The 18,366-nt window shown below is 40.7% G+C and overlaps 1 protein-coding gene across 1 annotated transcript in view; it reads left to right on the forward strand.

Moving 5' to 3' along the window:
• The window catches only part of LOC122550323 (disco-interacting protein 2 homolog C-like), a 560,369-nt gene that overhangs the window by 381,249 nt on the left and 160,754 nt on the right, over nucleotides 1-18,366 (forward strand). Inside the window, exons 4-6 of the mRNA XM_043691048.1 lie at nucleotides 657-767; nucleotides 3,047-3,172; nucleotides 15,202-15,414. Of these exons, the coding sequence (XP_043546983.1) occupies nucleotides 657-767; nucleotides 3,047-3,172; nucleotides 15,202-15,414 (450 nt within the window). The remainder of the gene's footprint in view (nucleotides 1-656; nucleotides 768-3,046; nucleotides 3,173-15,201; nucleotides 15,415-18,366) is intronic.

Genomic DNA, 18,366 nt, shown 5'->3' on the forward strand with positions numbered 1-18,366 from the left:
AAAGGTGGCAAATGGGGTTCAATGTAGCTAAGTGTGAGGTGATTCACTTTGGTAAGAGTAACAGAAAGATGGGGTACTGGGCTAATGGTCGGATACTTGGTAGTGTGGATGAGCAGAGGGATCTTGGTGTCCATGTACACAGATCTTTGAAAGTTGCCACCCAGGTAAATAGTGCGGTGAGGAAGGCATATGGCGTACTGGCTTTTATTGGTAGAGGAATTGAGTTCCGGAGTACTGAGGTCGTGTTGCAGTTGTATAAGACTCTGGTGCTGCCGCATCTGGAGTATTGTGTGCAGTTTTGGTCGGCATACTATAGGAAGGATGTGGAGGCACTGGAACGGGTGCAGAGGAGGTTTACCAGGATGTTGCCTGGTATGGTAGAAAGATCGTATGAGGAAAGGCTGAGGCACTTGGGGTTGTTTTCATTGGAGAAAAGAAGGTTTAGGGGTGACTTGATAGAGGTGTATAAGATGATTAGGGGTTTAGATAGGGTCGACAGTGAGAATCTTTTTCCACGTATGGAGTCAGCTATTACAAGGGGGCATAGCTTTAAACTAAGGGGGGGTAGCACAATGAGAAGCACAATGGTCATCCTCTTACTGTTTATTGTTTTGAAGTATGTTACACTGAGCATTGTTTTTACTCCTTTGCTGTAGGAGTGGAACCTTCACTACCACAAGAGCGTCGAACACCAGTCACACCATCATCCTCCTCCAGATACCACCGTCGCCGGTCATCAGGGTCACGAGATGAACGTTACAGATCAGGTATGACAGTAGCTCAACTTTAATTATTTCCACATCACGAACTAGGTTTGTAATTCAAAGCAATGTTTTTTGCAGTTATGGAACCAACAAAATCTGTTATGACACTATTGTGTTAATACCATAATGGTGGAAATTATTCCACTCTTTCCTTCTCCCAGCACTGCTTAAGAGGTCCTTCCTTCAAGGTATTTGTATTTTCTGCAGTGTTCTGTTGTAATGATAACTCCAAGAATATTTGCAAGTAGCTGTAGGTGTTGTTACAGCTGTGACATCTCTTTTGTAGTTCTAAAATGATTCATTTGTGAGAACAAAGGTCCAGTTCAAGTTGTTGAAAATTCTGACAGCACACCTATTCATACTAAGAATTAAGGCTGTGTACTAAATTGCAAGTATAACATGTTAATACATTTCTTGGTGAGCCATCTGTTAATTAATTAACAACTTGCTTCCTCACTTTTATGTTATAGCCTCCCACCCCTCTCCATTCCACACCCGAACTTAAATACCTTTCGCTATCTTCACTTTCCTTTTCTCTGTGTATCTGCAAATATGACCATCCATTGCCATCCTTTCTCTGCACTTTACTTTCTTGAGTTGTTGGATGAACAGGCTATGATTCTCTTTTCTCAAATTAATTCTGTTACATTGAGGGAGATGATAGGTAATTAAATGTTGCCATGTTAAATATCTGTTCACTTAATAACATGAGTAATATTACTCCTAACTGTTAGAAAATATATTGATCATTCACGATGGCCTCATAGAAACTTTTGAAGCTAAAAATATTTTATGTCTCACAATTATCCTTTGTTATCTGAAACCACTTTATGATTAAGACTTGCAAATCTTAGTAAACAAATTGTTTTAACAAATTATATTTTTTGTTTGTCAATCCTCTGAATAAGGAATATGTTCTAATGGTTAGTTTACATAGAATTTCCATTATTTATAATTACCAAAACCCAGAGGTGGTTGGGAGAGTGGGTTGGGGAATCAGAAGGTTCTCTGGAAGGGCAGTCAGAAACCTTGAGAACTCCAGGAAGAATCAGAGACTTTGGGTAGAAGTTTAAGGGGGTGGGTGGACAGCTCACTCTCTGCTCAGCCTGACCCTTTTTCCAGGACTGATGTTCCAACAGTTGATGAAGGAGCCTGATGTGAAGCCATAAAACATATGGGCTAGCTCCAGTAATGCAGTGTGAGGCTTCTGCCCCCATCTCCCTCTTATACCCGACCTACGGTTTTAATTGGCAAATTTCTTTATTTCCTTTAAAGTAAAGACAAGCAAAATATTGTTTCACTTCATCTGCGATTTCTGTAATGTCAATTATTAATTCCCTGTTTTCCTTTTAAGAGGATCATGTTACTGACACTCAAGTTACTTACTGTTTTCCTTTTAAATATCTATTAAAACATGAATGCCTTTGACTCACCCCATCCTCAATAGGAACATGGGCCACAGGGAAAGTTGGGAACCTCATTTTAAGTGAGATGGGTACTGAGGATCTCAGCGATAGGGAAGTGGTCAGAGACCTCTTTGTGTGGAGGGCAGAGTTGAGGGTGCTGGGTGGTAAGAAGCCTTACTTGGGGAGGGAATAATGATGAGTCCATGGTCGGAGGCCTTTGGATGCAGAGGTAGTCACCAGATACCTCAGGCAAAAAGGGTTGAGATTTGGGGTCTTTGGTGTTGGAGGTGGGGAGGATACTGTGGATATGGGACCGGAGAAGATGGGAGGGGGTGCTGATGTTGCCTTTAGAGGCATTGGAGATGGCTGGAAGATCTTGCTGGAAGAAGGGGGCTTGCCCTGGTCACTAAATGACAGCTCAGAAATAGTTTAAATATTGCTTTACATTCAATGTCACTTGCAACCTATTATGTCCTGGGTTTTAATTGATAAATATGATCAGTTTTGTAAAATTGAAACTAAATAATTTAACTTAATGAAAGAAGTAGTGTGATGCTTATTTTGTATCATTTTGGTTATGTGAGAGGGACTTCTGAAGCTTGTTGGAAAAGTCGCATATTAAATTATTTGTTGTAATGCAACTGGTGTTGAACCACCGTGTGTACAGTAGGGTTTTTCTTTATGAAGGGTCTCCCTGAGTAAATAATGATTAGGATCTGTTGTATTGGTGGTTGTAAATAATTTATGAACAAGAGGTTTGTCTTTAATAAGTATATTCCTCATGGGATTTCTGTGTGATGAGTTTCAAAAGTGGACATTTCTGTGGGTTTAAATTTCTGTGATAATATCTAAACCTTGTATTCACCCCTTTCTCAGATGTTCACACAGAGGCAGTGCAAGCTGCTCTTGCCAAACATAAAGAGAGAAAAATGGCAGTTCCTATGCCATCGAAAAGACGGTCTCTGGTGGTGCAAACCTCAATGGATGCCTATACACCTCCAGGTAAATTAAAACAATCCCATTCCATTGAATTATGACCTAACATTGTATTGCTTATGTTGTGCATTTGTTTAGTAAAGTATATGCAATTCACAAAAAATAAATTGAATTTTAAAATTATTACACCACTAAGCTGCAGTTCTGATAATTGCCATAATTTTTCAGTATTTAGATGGTTCCTGCTGTTTTCACTTCCTTTAAATTTGTGTCTTTCAAATGAGAATAATGAAGTCATGAAAAGGTTGAATTACCCAGAAAGCATGCTGTTGAATTTCTTACATTATGTTGTCATATGTCTGCTGTGTCCAAGAATGTACATGGAAAATCTCTGCATGCATACATTTGAAAAATTAATTTGAATTAAAACTGAAATTGGACTTTTTTCATCAACTTCAAACTGAAATAATGATAGCATCTTGGGAGCTCCTTCATGTTCTACACTAACAAAGGAAAGCAGATGATTTGAAGTCATTTATTGTGGAAACTTTCCAGACGTTTCTGAAATCATTTTCCACAAACCTGCCCATCGCACCATGCACAAAAAAGGCGAATGTAATGCATTATCCAATTAATAATTGGTTAATTTCTTTTGTTTAAAATCTGTTCCATCCTCCCTTATAAACTTTTACCTGCACTGCCTCTACCTTCTTCAGAGTGCACCATATCTGATTTGAGATGTGTATAATACTCCTTTGTGAGCAGTTGAATTGACTTGCCCAGCAATTTGTTTTCATTCTCCCCATTTGACAGATCACTGGTGCTGTTTTTTAAAGCCTGGGGACAACATGGCATTGTTTAAGAACTAATTGTGTGCACGATGGCAAATGTGATCTTGCATCCTATTATTTTATGACAGAATGCACTTATTATTATATTAGTTCAACCTGTTCCAATCTCTTCCACAGCTATTTTTGGCATTTATTTGTGGGAGACTGGCACCTTAGTACCACGTCACAGGTAGTTCTGATGCGGACTGATGTACATTGGGAGTTAACATTGAGATCTACTGAGCCCAGTTATTTCCTGCAATTTTGTTTTGGTGAAGATTAAGTATAGTACTTCCAAAAATACAGAATATACACATGAAATCTGAATCATGTACTTATTTGATCACATAAAATCAATATTATAGTAAAACAGTGGCAGAACGCTTGAAGAATTACAATCAAGATCAGTCCCATAGTGGGCAGCACGTTGGCACAGTGGTTAGCACTGCTGCCTCTCAGTGCCTGAGAGCCGGGTTCAATTCCCGCCTCAGGCGACTGACTGTATGGAGTTTGCACGTTCTCCCCGTGTCTGCGTGGGTTTCCTCCGGGTACTCCGGTTTCCTCCCACAGTCCAAAGATGTGCAGGTCAGGTGAATTGGCCATGTTAAATTGCCCGTAGTGTTAGGTAAGGGGTAAATATAGGGGCATGGGTGGGTTGCGCTTCAGCGGATTGGTATGGACTTGTTGGGCCGAAGGGCCTGTTTCCATGCTGTAATGTAATCTAATCTAATCTAAATTTGTTGGAGTAGGGAGAGAGAATATCTCTAGCCTCAACTCTTCTCCTCTTAAAGATTGAATCCCTCAACCATACATCTGCTTTTCTTCAGTTGATTATTCCTTGAATATGTTAATACATTTGTGTTGTCTGAGAGCTGTGCTTAAATCCTTCACGATTGCCATCACCACCACCTCTACATACTGCCCAATTATTACATTCCTTTTCTGTCTCAGATCCTCAAATGTCTTTTCCGTCCTACTCTCTTGAATCCCTTCTGTGAGGATTTTGTTTCATCTCTAAAGACTGCATTAATCTAAGTTAATAATGGAATTCTTAACAACCTACAAATGCATGCATTATTCCTCCCTCCATTCCTTGGCATCACCAAACCTTCTAATGTAATTAATCACTTTTTTCTCTGCCATTCTCATTTGGTTCTATTTATACCTCCACTAATCTGACTTGATTTAACCTCAGCAGATGATTAAGGCAATTCCTATTTTGCTAATCCATTTTAGAGGGAACAATACCAAACGAATTTTGAAGATATGAAAGATGCAATAGAGATGCAACTTTTTTAGACATATGTAAATGTATGCATGTACACATTTTTCATTTCAGGAACAATATACTTCAAAAACCAAGTAATTAAGATAAAGTAGAAAGCTATTAGGTTCTGGCAGTTTCTTCAGATATATGTTTTGTCAAAGGATTTGCCACTTGACAAATTATTGATTAACCTCTTACTCATTTCATGATTTGTCTCAAATAGTTGTGGCTATTTGTCCAGTATGCTCAGTCATTCTCATGGAATTTTCATTCCAAGGAGATAGGGACCACCATCTACCAAAACAGGACAGAGGTAGTCACGGAGGTTGGCAAATATAGTGGCAGGTCATGCCCCCTCAATTTCCTCTATGCCCCCTTCACCCTCAAGACTCCTCCATATGCCTAACAGCCCCTCCAAACCACCATGTCCCTTATGTTTTTCCTCCATGCTCCTCAATCTCTTTATTTCCACCGTACATGCTCCATTCCTGTTTTTCCCACACCCATTAGTTACAGAAGTAACATACTCTGTATTGACACCTTTAAGTCTTTGAGATGCTATTGAAACTATCTAAATAAATTAATTGCCATTCAAAATACACTTGGTAGATATTTACACACCGTATGCTCATATGTTTATCAATAAAATATAGCTATTTATACACCTGTTGAGACAGACTTTAATGCACTTTATATCTCTTCATCATGCCCAAATAAATAATAAGTATTGACAAGCAGCTTCATAGAAAGAGAAACTTATTATCTGTCATAAAACTGTCAATCAAACAAAATCTAGCAGCCCCTTCACAGCTGCATACATATTCCCCACAGGATTCAATCCATTAGTGGCACTAGGAGCATAGCCTGACATTCATAATGAAGCTATCAGATAAAACAGATGGTCAGCGATCTGTTCAGGAATAAGACAGTAAATCCAATTGAACTTCACTAAGGGCTTTGTTACAGTTCCATTTGCAAGGTGGGTACTGAACATAGGAGATAGTGAGGACTGCAGATGCTGGAAAGTCAGAGTCGATAAAGTGTGGAGCTGGAGAAAGCACAGCAGATCAAGCAGCATCGGAGGAACAGGAGAGTCGACGTTACAGATCATGATCCCTAATGAAGGGTCCCAACCCAAAATGTCAAATCTCCTGCTCCTCTGATGCTGCTTGACCTGCTGTGCTTTTTCCAGCTCTACCCTTTTTTGGTACTGAAAATAAACAAGTGGAAATCAATGGAGATTTTTTACATTGAACATATTGGTGGTTGCCAGATCCCAGAAAGCAGAGATTTGTTAACATTCTGAGAGAATGTTACCAGAGTTTTGCAATCTCTTTTGTTTAAAATCTTTATCAATAATCTTCCATTAAGTATTGCAAGCAGCTTGCAGATGATACAGAGGGATTGAAGATTGCAGGATCCACAGCTGAACAAGCCGAGCAACATGAGGGTTTAAATAAACTTGGGATTTGGACAGATAGGTGGCAGATGAAAGTCAGCGAGTATGTTCCCACAAAAAGGAAATGTGAGAGGTAACAGAATTGCTGCTTTTAGGATTCCAGCAAAACAAAACTTTGACATGGTATTTCAGCTCATCCAGAACAGGAGAGCCAAGGAAAACAGTCTGCCTCCTGAAGGAGAATAAATTCAAAACTAATCTGCCAAAATAATATAGTGAACGAGTGCTCACACTATCAGGCAGACTCCCTCGGGAGTTGATAGATGGAATTAGTTTGATTCATTCAGTTGCAAATTAGATAGTTCTGTTTCGAAAAGTAATATGTTGGCATATAATATGAGTAATTCGAGAGATGACAAATGGTAAGTGTTACATGCTCCAGAGGAACAGGTACCTTTGGATACATGGGTTTCCAAAGCTCCCTCTCACTGGTGTTTTCTTTACATCATTTACACTTGCCTTGTAGACTAATTAATAGAGATTTTGCTTTTAAATTGATCGAGATTTATTGCTATGATTAGTCAGTAGCTTCATTACCACTGAATCATGCAGCTACGATTTATGGGAGAAGGAACTGGATGAACCTGTGGTCTTTTATCATCCAGCAACTCCTTGATTTCTAAAGGGACTTAGCAGTGACACATAGCTCCACAGTATAGCATCCCTTATGCTGTAATATTCCTGTTGTTATAAAATAGCATATTCTGTGACTAACCATGAGGCAATGTCCTGGAAGATCCTTTAATTAAATTTAAAAGTTCTGAGAGCATCCATCACACTACAAAAGTGTTTAAAAAAGAAGAAACAAAGGCAATTATTTCATGCTGAGGCCAATTACACATTATTAGCTGTGGAAATTGAAGTTTGTAGATAAGCCTGGAGCTGGTAAGATACATCAATTAGAACCTTTAGCCTCAAAGGCCTGTTTAAACACAGGCTGTTCTTAGCATGGTCCTATATAACTTTCAGTCATAAATAAAATGTAATATCCAACTTACTGTGAGCAGTACCAATTATGATCTGTAACATAGTTGTCTTGATTTACTAATTTCCACATGCTGATAATGGCTCAGAATTTGTTGAGCTGATGATAATTTTTATAAGAGAGTCATTTAGCTCACAGACAGCTGGTTTGCAATGCAGAGTGAGGCCAGCAGCACGAGTTCAATTCCCGTAATGACTGAGGTCACCATGAAAGACCTGCCTTCTCAATCTCTCCCCTCACCCAAGGCATGGTGCCCCTCAGATTGAACTCAATACTAGTTGTGCCTCTCTAAGGAGAATCCAACCCTATCATCCTCTGTGGTGTCTTTCCCTTTATCTGATGTTCATTTGGATGTGTCACTGCCAAATTCACACCACAAATTGCAATTAGAATACAGGAATATGCCACCAGAAGCCTTGTGGCAAATGTCTTGTATGGTGTGACATAGTAAAAAAGCAGTTCATAGAACAGTACAACTCAGTACAGGCCCTTTGGCCCACGATGTTGTACTGATCTTTTATTCTATTCTGAGATCAAACTAACCTACATTTCACTGTCATCCTTGTGCCTATCCAAGAGTCGTTGAAATGCCCCTAATGTATTTGACTCTACTACCACAACTGACAGTGCATTCCATGCACCCACCACACACTGTGTAAAGAACCTACCTCTGACATCTCTCCTAAACCTTCCTCCAATCACCTTAAAATTATGCCCCCTTGTTATAGCCACTTCCACCTTTGGAAAAAGACTCTGGCTATCCACTCTATACCTCTCATCATCTTGTACACCTCTATCGAGTCATCTCGCATTCTTCTTTTAGGCTGGGGCTGTTTTCCCTGGAGCATTGGAGGCTGAGGGGTGACCTTATAGCAAAATTATGAGGGGCATGGATAGGGTAAATAGACAAAGTCTTTTCCCTGGGGTCGGGGAGTCTAGAACTTGAGGCTTAGGTTTAGGGTGAGAGGGGTAAGATATAAAAAAGACCTAAGGGTCAACGTTTTCACACAGAGGGTGGTACGTGTATGGAATGAGCTGCCAGAGGAAGTGATGGAGGCTGGTACAATTGCAACATTTAAGAGGCATTTGGATGGGTATATGAATAGGAAGGGTTTGGAGGGATATGGGCCGGGTGCTGGCAAGTGGGACTAGATTGGGTTGGGCTATCTGGTCGGCATGGACGGGTAGGACCGAAGGGTCTGTTTCCATGCTGTACATCTCTACGACTCTATGACTCAAAGAGAAAAGCCTTAGGTCCCTCAACCTTTCTTCATAAGACATGCCCTCCAGTCCATGCAGTATCCTGGTAAATCTTCTCTGCACCCTTTCTAAAGCTTCCTCATTCTTCCTGTAATGAGATGACCATAACTGAACACAATATTCCAGGAGTGGTCTAACCAGGGCACTGTAGAGCAGTAGCATAACCTCACGGCTGTTAGACTCAATTCCCCCATTAATGAAAGCAAACACACCTTCTTAACAACCCTATCAACTTGGTTGGCAACTTTTGAGGGATCTTTGGACATGGACCCCAAGATTCCTCTGTTCCTCTACACTGCCAAGATTCCTGCCTTTAACCTTGTAAACTGCATTCAAATTTGACCTTCCAAAATGAATCACTTCACATTTTTCCAGGTTGAACTCCATCTGCCGCTTCTCAATCCAGCTCAGCATCCCGCCAATGTCCCATTGCAAACTACAACAGCCCTCCACACTATCCACAACTTCACCAACCTTCGTGTTACATAGTGTCATTTTCAAAATTGACCCTCTGAGGAAGTATGGACTAAAGGTTACAGTGATGTTAAGTAATTTTCTACTGTGACATAGACGGGACTTTGCCTAGAGATTGTAAACATGGCCTATGGAAACAGTTGAAACTTTATTGCTGGAACAGCACAGCAGGTCAGGCAGCATCCAGGGAACAGGAGATTCGACGTTTCGGGCAAAGGCCCTTCTTCAGGGCCTGTGCCCGAAACGTCGAATCTCCTGTTCCCTGGATGCTGCCTGACCTGCTGTGCTGTTCCAGCAATAAAGTTTCAACTTTGATCTCCAGCATCTGCAGACCTCACTTTCTCCTATGGAAACAGTAGCATGCAAGTGATATTCAGATTTTTCAATAGAAATCAGGCTGTTTTTATGATTAGTAATCTCATGCTATTACTAATAGAAGAGCAAGGAATTCTCCTGTTGTCATTTTCAATTGTTATCCCAAAACCAATACTATAAGAAACAGATTATCCTGTAATTTTATTTTTGTCCTTTAACGAGTGTTGGTGTCACTGGCTAGGCTAGCAATAATTTCCCACTAGCTACCCTTAAGAAGTTAGGAGAAAGTGAGAACTGCAGATGCTGGAGATCAGAGCTGAAAAATGTGTTGCTGGAAAAGCGCAGTAGGTCAGGCAGCATCCAAGGAACAGGAGAATCAACGTTTCGGGCATAAGCCCTTCTTCAGGAATGAGGAGGGTGTGCCAAGCAGGCTAAGATAAAAGGTAGGGACTTGGGGGAGGGGCGTTGGGAATGCGATAGGTGGAAGGAGGTTAAGGTGAGGGTGATAGGCCGGAGAAGGGGTGGGGGCGGAGAGGTCAGGAAGAAAATTGCAGGTCAAGAAGGCTGTGCTGAGTCCAAGGATTGGGACTGAGATAAGGTGGGGAGGGGAAATGAGAAAGCTGGACATATCTGCATTCATCCCTTGTGGTTGGAGGGTTCCTAGGCAGAAGATGAGTCCTTAAGAAGTTGGTGGTAAACTGCCTTCTTAAACACTGTGTAGCACCCACAGTGCTTTTAGGGAATTGTGGGATTGTGACGCAGTGACTGTGAAGGAATGCCGATATAGTTCCAAGTCAGGATGTTCTGTGGCTTGAAAGAGAACTCACAGGTGCTAGATTCCCATGCATCTGCTGACCTTTTCTCTCTAGGTAGTAGAGGTGGAAGGTGTATTGAAGGGTCCTTATGACTTACTGCAGTGCATCTTATTGGTAGCATACATTACTGCCACAGTGTATCACTGATGGTGAGCGTGAACTCTTAAGACCTTAAAGGGGTGCCATTAAGCAGACTGCTTTGTCCTGAATGGTGTTGAGCTTTTTGTAAATATGTTTGTAGGATGTGGGCATTGCTGGCTTTGCCAGTGTTGATTATCCATCCCTACTTACCTTTGACAGTGTGATGGTATATTGACATCTTGCACTGCTGCACTCCTTAGTCGATAGGTATGTTTGCAAGCAGGGAGTTCCAGATTTTTGTCCAGTGACAGTGAAAGAATAGAATGGTATGTGGCATGGGGGGAGGGGGGCAGAGGGTGTATCTGCTATGCATGTCCTTCTAGGTGTAGAGATTGCAGATCTAGAAGACGGTGTTGAAGGAGATTTAATGAGTTTCTGGAGTGCATATTGTAGTTGGTGCACACTACTCCCATTGTCTGTCACTGGTGGGAAAACGGAATGTTGTAAGTGGTGTTTGGGGTGCCAGTCCAGTGGGCAGCTTTGTCCTGGATGGTATTGACCTTTCAAGGCTTTTGAGCTGGACCCCCATCCAAGCAAGTGGAGAGTATTCCAACCAACTTCTTTCTTATAAATGATAGACATGCTCTGGGGAGTCAAGATAAGAGTTATTCGCTGCAGGATTCCAACCTGCTCTTGTGGCTACAATATTTAAATGGTTCACCTGTTTCAGTTTCTGGTCAATGATTCTGCCTGGAATGGAACCCTGCGAAACATCTGAAGTGACGTCTTAGGTCTAAGATGATAGATCTCTACCAACCACATCCATCTCCCTTTGTGCATAGTATGAGTCTAACCAACAGAGAGTTTTCTTTTGTTTTCCATTCAGTCTGGTTTTGCGATGGCTCCTCGATCTCACACTTGGTAAACTGCCAAATCAATATCAAGTGCTTTCACTCACATCTCGTTTTGAGAATTCAGCTCTTCTGTCCATGTTGAACTGAGAGGTCTGCAGCCATGAGGCTCTGGCAGAACACCAACAGTACATCATTTCTAGGTTATTGCGAAGCAAGTACCGCTTGATGATCCCTTTCATCACTAAACTATTTATCAGTTGGATGGTAATTGGCCAGGTTGGATATGTTCTGCTTTTTTTTTGTGCACAGGACATATCTGGGCAATTTTCCTAGTTTTCAACGAAATCCTAGTGTTGTAATTGTAATGGAACAATTTCTCAAAGGAAACTGCTAATTCTGGAGCACAAGGCTTCAATACTATTGCTGGAATGTTTGTAAGAGCCAATAGCCTTGGATGTACCCTGTGTTTTCTGATATCATGTGGAGTGAGTTGAATTGGCTGAAGACTGACATTAGTGATGCTGGGGACCTCAAGAAGGAGTCAGAGGCCATGCAGTTGACACTTCTCGGCGAAGCCTTATCTTTTACACTGATGGGTTGGGCTCCCTGATAATTGAGGGTGGAAATATTTGTGGAGCCTCTGACTTCTGTTCGTTGTTTAATTGTCCACCACCATTCATGACTGGATGAGCTCAGATGTGATCTTTCAGTTATGGGATTGCTTACCTCTCTTTTGTGCTGCTTCTGCTACATCACATGCTAATCATCCTGTGTTCTCGCAACTCATTTTGCTCTTTCCAGTTATTCTCTGCTTGCTTTCTTCTAAGCAAACTGTTCAGAGATGTTATTACACATCTCTGGAGCAAGTAAGACCTGAACCCAGGCCTCCCATTCTAGAGGTAGGGACACCACCACTTCACCACAAGCAGGCCCCTCCAATTATTCTCAATTTTAAAAAAACCTATTTTTCTAACTAACTTGTTCAGACATGTTTTTATTATATACTTCTGGAGCAGGTGGGACTTCAACCCAGGCCTCATGGTCCAGGAGTAAGGAGACTGCCAATGTACCACAAGAGGCCCCCTATAATTATCCTCAGATGAACTAAGGACAATTCTATTCACCTGTCACATCGCACACAGCATGAATTGCGTAAAGTCAATGTGCAGGTGGTGCAAGCAATTCTGAAGACAAATGGTGTATTGGTCTTTATTGCTGCAATTGTACAAGGTTTTGATAAACTGGAGTACTGTGTGGGGCTTGGGCCTCCGTACCTAAGGAAAGACATATCTGCCTCAGGGGATAAATTGAATATTCATGAGAAGGTTGTCCTGTGGAGGAAACCTTGAGTTGTATGAGCCTGCACTCTGCTGTTTTTAAGAATGAGGAGTTATTTGATTCAGACACACAAAGATTCTAAGAATGCTTTACAGGTTAAATACTGAAAGGATATTCCCCTTAGCTGGAGAATTTAGAACTTGGAGGCATTTCAGACTCAGATTAAACATTTCATAATTCAGCTGCTCATAAATCTTTGGAGGTAGATGCTCAGTCACTGAGAATGTTCAAGGTTGAGGTAGATACATTTTTTTGGACTGAATGGCCAGGATTTTCAAATGAGACCCTCAGCACATTCGTGGTTCTGCAAACCTGAAGGTTAGAAATGGTTGCCCAGATGCTAGATTTTCAGTCTCATAGCAGAGTTGAGGTTGGGCTAATTTAGAAGTCAAAGTGCACAAGGACCCCAGAAATAGGAGGGCATTGGACATGGAGGCAGACTGAGAACAAGATCTGTTCAGGGCTCCAGCTCTCTGTCTAATATTTAAAAAGAAAGACCAAAATGTAAAGCCTTCTTCCATGCCTTATCCCTCCCTTCAATCTCCCCAACATGATCCATATGCCCATTAATACCACCCCACATCACCTCACACTCTTCATGCCCTCTATGCCAACCTATATCATATAACCAACCCACATGGCCTATCTTCCCCTCCTTGCCAACCTATGTCTTTGCACCTATGTCATTGTCATTTATAAACCTGAATGCCAACTCATGCCCCCCATCCTTCACCATTTGTCCTTAAAGCTCCCATGCCAACTCATTCAGTATTCAAAATGCAATGTATGCAGAGTAAACCTGGTAAAGGAGTTCTGATCGGGCATTTTGCATCAATAGTCAGGCTATCTTTATAACAAATTGGAACATATTTGAAGACTGGGCCAAATTTTGAAACCAGTGGACAACTTATCATTTTTATTGCATTTGAACACAAGAAAAATTTGAATGGTTTCATCCAGAGACTGTTGTCCTGTGAGGAGGATGTATTGCTAACGATTGAGTCTATAATAAAACAATATAATTTATTTTACAGTAACATATTGATTGTGCATTTATATGAAAACAGCACCGTAATTGAGTTTGGAGGGTTCGTTGTAATAATATTTAAGAAGCTCTCCAATCTACACAGTTAGTTTTTCTGATTTTTATCCCTTGAATGTTGACAACTCACATAAAATCATTTAAACAGTTGACAATTTCTAACACACTCCTGAAACTGATGATTCAATTGTAATTTTATTCCCCAGTCATTAGCCAGCTCACTTCAGGGCCATATTGCATTCCTCCTTACTCTGTTTAATTTTAATTTTAACAGATGTGCACAATAGGCCACAAAATTGATCAGAAAACAGTGATAACAAGCATTTGAATTGCGGTGGTACAATACAAATGGGAATGAATGAAAATCTGAGAGATTGTGGGGGAGGAGAGTGTGCACACATTGTCCCTGAACCATCTGCACAAAGCAGTGCTCATTTTACAGAAGAGACAATACAACAGATCATTTTCTTTTTTAATCTAGTGTCTAGTATACCTCCTTTTCAGTTGAAATATCAATACGCTGAAAAGGACTATCAGTTTAATTGAATTGATTCAAGGATTTAACTGTCCTTCGTTAACACTTTAAGAACTATAGTTCCATTGCAGCATATAATTCAACACTGCACATTAAAATTACTTTTGGATGATTGGTCTTGCATGCAACAAATTATAGTATTAAGATTGTAGATCAAGTGCCAAACTTGATCTCCAGCTTTATTCTAACTGTGCAATGATTTCTGCATTAGTAAATTGCCTAAAACAGAACTGAGTCCCTCACCTTGATATGACCAGGCGAACCAGTTTCAATACAGATTGAGTTGGAGAATGACACTGTGATGGAATGCCTGATCCGTGACTGAGGCTGAATTCAGAAATTTCCAACCACTTCTTCAATTCTAGTTTATATCATGGCAAGAAAGAACGATAAAATAGTGGATATATTTATGCTTAGAATGCCTTAATTATGATTTTTCTTTTAGCAAGAAACTCAATATAAATTTTTCTTTCTAGGTTCTTGAAAATCTGCTAACCAAAAAATATCAAGATATGGAACTTCAGTTCATTCACATTGGAACCAGAAAAAACATTTTTTTTTTCATACTAATTTTTAAATACCCTGAACATTTCTACATGCATTAAACATTCATTACATATATTTAATGGTGTGTGGAAGAAAGCAAAAGCATTTCTAAAGTTGGAAAGGTTTCTCAGGAGTCAGAAGGTTTTTGATTATGGTTTCTTATTTGCATTCCAATGCACTAATGCAGTGCCTTCAACGAGTAAAGAGATAAACAGGAGAAAGTAAACTGTGAACACAATGGAAACATTTTATTGAGAAGCTTTTGCAAATGATCTAATGTTTTTCCTTCTGTAGATACCTCATCTGGTTCAGAAGATGAGGGATCAGGGCAAGGTGATTCCCAAGGAACCCCCTCCTCCAGCCAAGGCAGTCTGAATATGGAACACTGGATAAGTCGAGCAATCCATGGGTCCACCACATCTTCTACCAACTCCTCCTCTTCTACACAGAGCGGTGGAAGTGGTGCTGCTAATGCACTGGCTGATGTCATGACACAAACGCACATCGGTTGGTACCAGTATCTATGCTCACGCAAGTTTCTTTATTTTTCTCGTTGCTTGAAAAGGAATCCTGTGTACTTTGGTTTGTTTGACGAATAACCTAGGCCATTTCTTGATAATCAGTTGGATCGTGATCCTGAGTTAACTGATTCTAAGTCCTCTTTGATGTATTTTGGAGAAGGTAAAGTCTCCAGATTAGATTTTCTTATGTCAACTTCCCAAACTGTTAAACTCTTCAGGACTGAATTTACATTGCAGTTTTCAAAAAGGCACAAATTCTGCTCTCTCTTTCCATAACGATGTATGCTGTAATCTCTCCAGTTAAGAAATTGATTTCTTCCGAGACACCAGCTATCCAGGTAGCTTTTGAGCAAATCCAAGCATTCCTCAACACACTGGTGCCATTACAGTATGGTACTTTGGCAGCAGCAACATGGAAAATATACTATTTGGATAAATACTTTTCCTTACTGCATTACAGTACTTTATCATCCTTTCATGTTTCTATTTGGTTAGATATTCTAAAATTACCTGCAGTACAGTGGATTGCAACATCCATATATGACTTGGGTCTCAAAGATTCTAGATTGGAGAGGTTGCAGTATAGTAATATCTAAATTGCAATAAGGCTAATGGAAACATTAAAATTTAACTGAGGTTTCTTTGCAAGTGCATATAAAAGCTATGAAACACTTTGAAAAAAGTTTGAAAGCTAATTTACAAGGATTTTTTAACTGTGTAACACAGAATCCATTTGATTGGTTTGCTGGTTTTTAGTCAGGTATTTGAATTATTTTCTGTCAGAGGCAGAGGCAAGAAAAAGAAAGTAGATTTTCTAGATTGGAATCCATTCAGATGTTCAGAATCTCTGCATTTTCAGTATCTGTTCTACCTCCTCCATTAGGAGGATAATAGACAATAGATAATAGGTGCAGGAGTAGGCCATTCTGCCCTTCGAGCCTGCACCACCATTCAATATGCGTGCAATCACAGAAGGAGTTACACTTGCCCTTTTACCTCTTGTACAGAACTCCAAATGCATGTTCAAAGTGAAGCAGTAAGTTACCTATTCTCCTTTCAGTCTGGTCTGCTGTATTTGCTGCTTACAGTGTGGTCTCCTCTACATTGACAGAACCCAAATGAAGATGGGGTGACTGTTTTGCAGAACACAGCTGCTCTGACTCAAAGAATGACCCCAACTTTGCAGTTGCTTGCCATTTCAATATACCTTTTTATTCTGATGCCTAAAATTTTCAAACAAGTCATGCTGCAGTGTTTCAGTAAAGCTCAAGTGGGTGGAGCAGTTCCTCATTTTCTGTTTAGGCATTTTACAACTTTCAGGACTCAGTATTGAGTTCAACAAGTTTAGAGCACGAGCATTGTCTTCCATTTTGAACACACTATACCTCCTAACCCACCTCTGATTTATTTGCTTGGGTTTGGTGTCAGCAAAGCCAACCAACCTTAGATTACGCACCGTATCGTTAACACCGAATTAGAATTGAAACCTCTCCTTTACTGCCGTTCAGACTCCCTTTACCTTTTGCTCTGGACATCCTCACCATTTATTCTAATTGTTTTCACCTATTTTTAAACAGCATAAATATCATCATTTTCCAGCCTTGTTTAGTTCTGAAGAAGAGTCATACTGGAGTTGAAATGCTTCCCTCTAGAGAGATGCTACCAGACCTGCTGAGTTTCTCCATCACTGTCTGGCGCCAACCTCCCGGAAGTGAGATAGTCATTGCAGCGGAGGCAGGAGTTGCGCATCAGAACGATGGAGAAGGCCTGATGCGGCTGACTGTGTGAATTATCTGAACAGTTCTGGTGGTGGAACCCTCTGAAAACATCTCCAACTCAGGATTAAAGTGAAAGACTTAATTGAATAGTTAGCCAGGGAAAATTGGAGGGACGAGATCTTGCTGTATCTCCTGGGTATCTGTATAATTGAATTGCTGGGTGCAAGACTAACACATTTGGTTTGGTTAAGAAAAAGAAGGAAGTATATGTCAGGTATATACAGGATAGATCGAGTGAATCCTTAGAAGAGTATAAAGGAAGTAGGAGTATACTTAAGAGGGAAATCAGGAGGGCATAAAGGGGACATGAGATAGCTTTGGCAAATAGAATTAAGGAGAATCCAAAGGGTTTTTACGAATATATTAAGGAGAGAATAGGGCCCGCGCTGAAAATGTGTTCCTGGAAAAGCGCAGCAGGTCAGGCAGCATCCAAGGAGCAGGAGAATCGACGTTTCGGGCATGAACCCTTCTTTAGTCTCCCAAGATGGTGACATCTTGCAAAATGTCCAGATTACAGAGGAGGAAGTGCTGGATATCTTGAAACAGTTAAAGGTGGATAAATCCCGAGGACCTGATCAGGTGTATCCTAGAACCCTGTGGGAAGCCAGAGAAGTGATTGCTGGTCCTCTTGCTGAGATATTTGTATCATTGATATTCACAGGTGAGGTGCCGGAGGTTGGCAAACGTGATGCCACTGTTTCAGGAGGACGGTAAAGACAAGCTAGGAAACTATCGACCGGTGAGCCTGACCTCAGTGGTGGGCAAGTTGTTGGAGGGAATCCTGAGGGACATGATGTACATGTATTTGGAAAGGCAAATACTGATTAGAAATAGTCAACATGGCTTTGTACGTGGGAAATCATGTCTCACAAACTTGGTTGAGTTTTTTGAAGAAGTAACGAAGAAGATTGTTGAGGGCAGAGCAGTAGCTGTGATCTATATGGACTTCAGTAAGGCGATCGACAAGGTTCCCCATGGGAGACTGATTAGCAAGGTTAGATCTCATGGAATATAGGGAGAACTAGCCATTTGGATACAGAACTGGCTGAAAGGTAGAAGACAGAGGGTGGTGGTGGAGGGTTGTTTTTCAGACTGGAAGCCTGTGACCAGTGGAGTGCCACAAGGATCGGTGCTGAGTCCTCTACTTTTTGTCATTTACA

The sequence above is a fragment of the Chiloscyllium plagiosum genome, chromosome 5, assembly GCF_004010195.1.
Source record: "Chiloscyllium plagiosum isolate BGI_BamShark_2017 chromosome 5, ASM401019v2, whole genome shotgun sequence".
NCBI lineage: Eukaryota > Metazoa > Chordata > Chondrichthyes > Orectolobiformes > Hemiscylliidae > Chiloscyllium > Chiloscyllium plagiosum.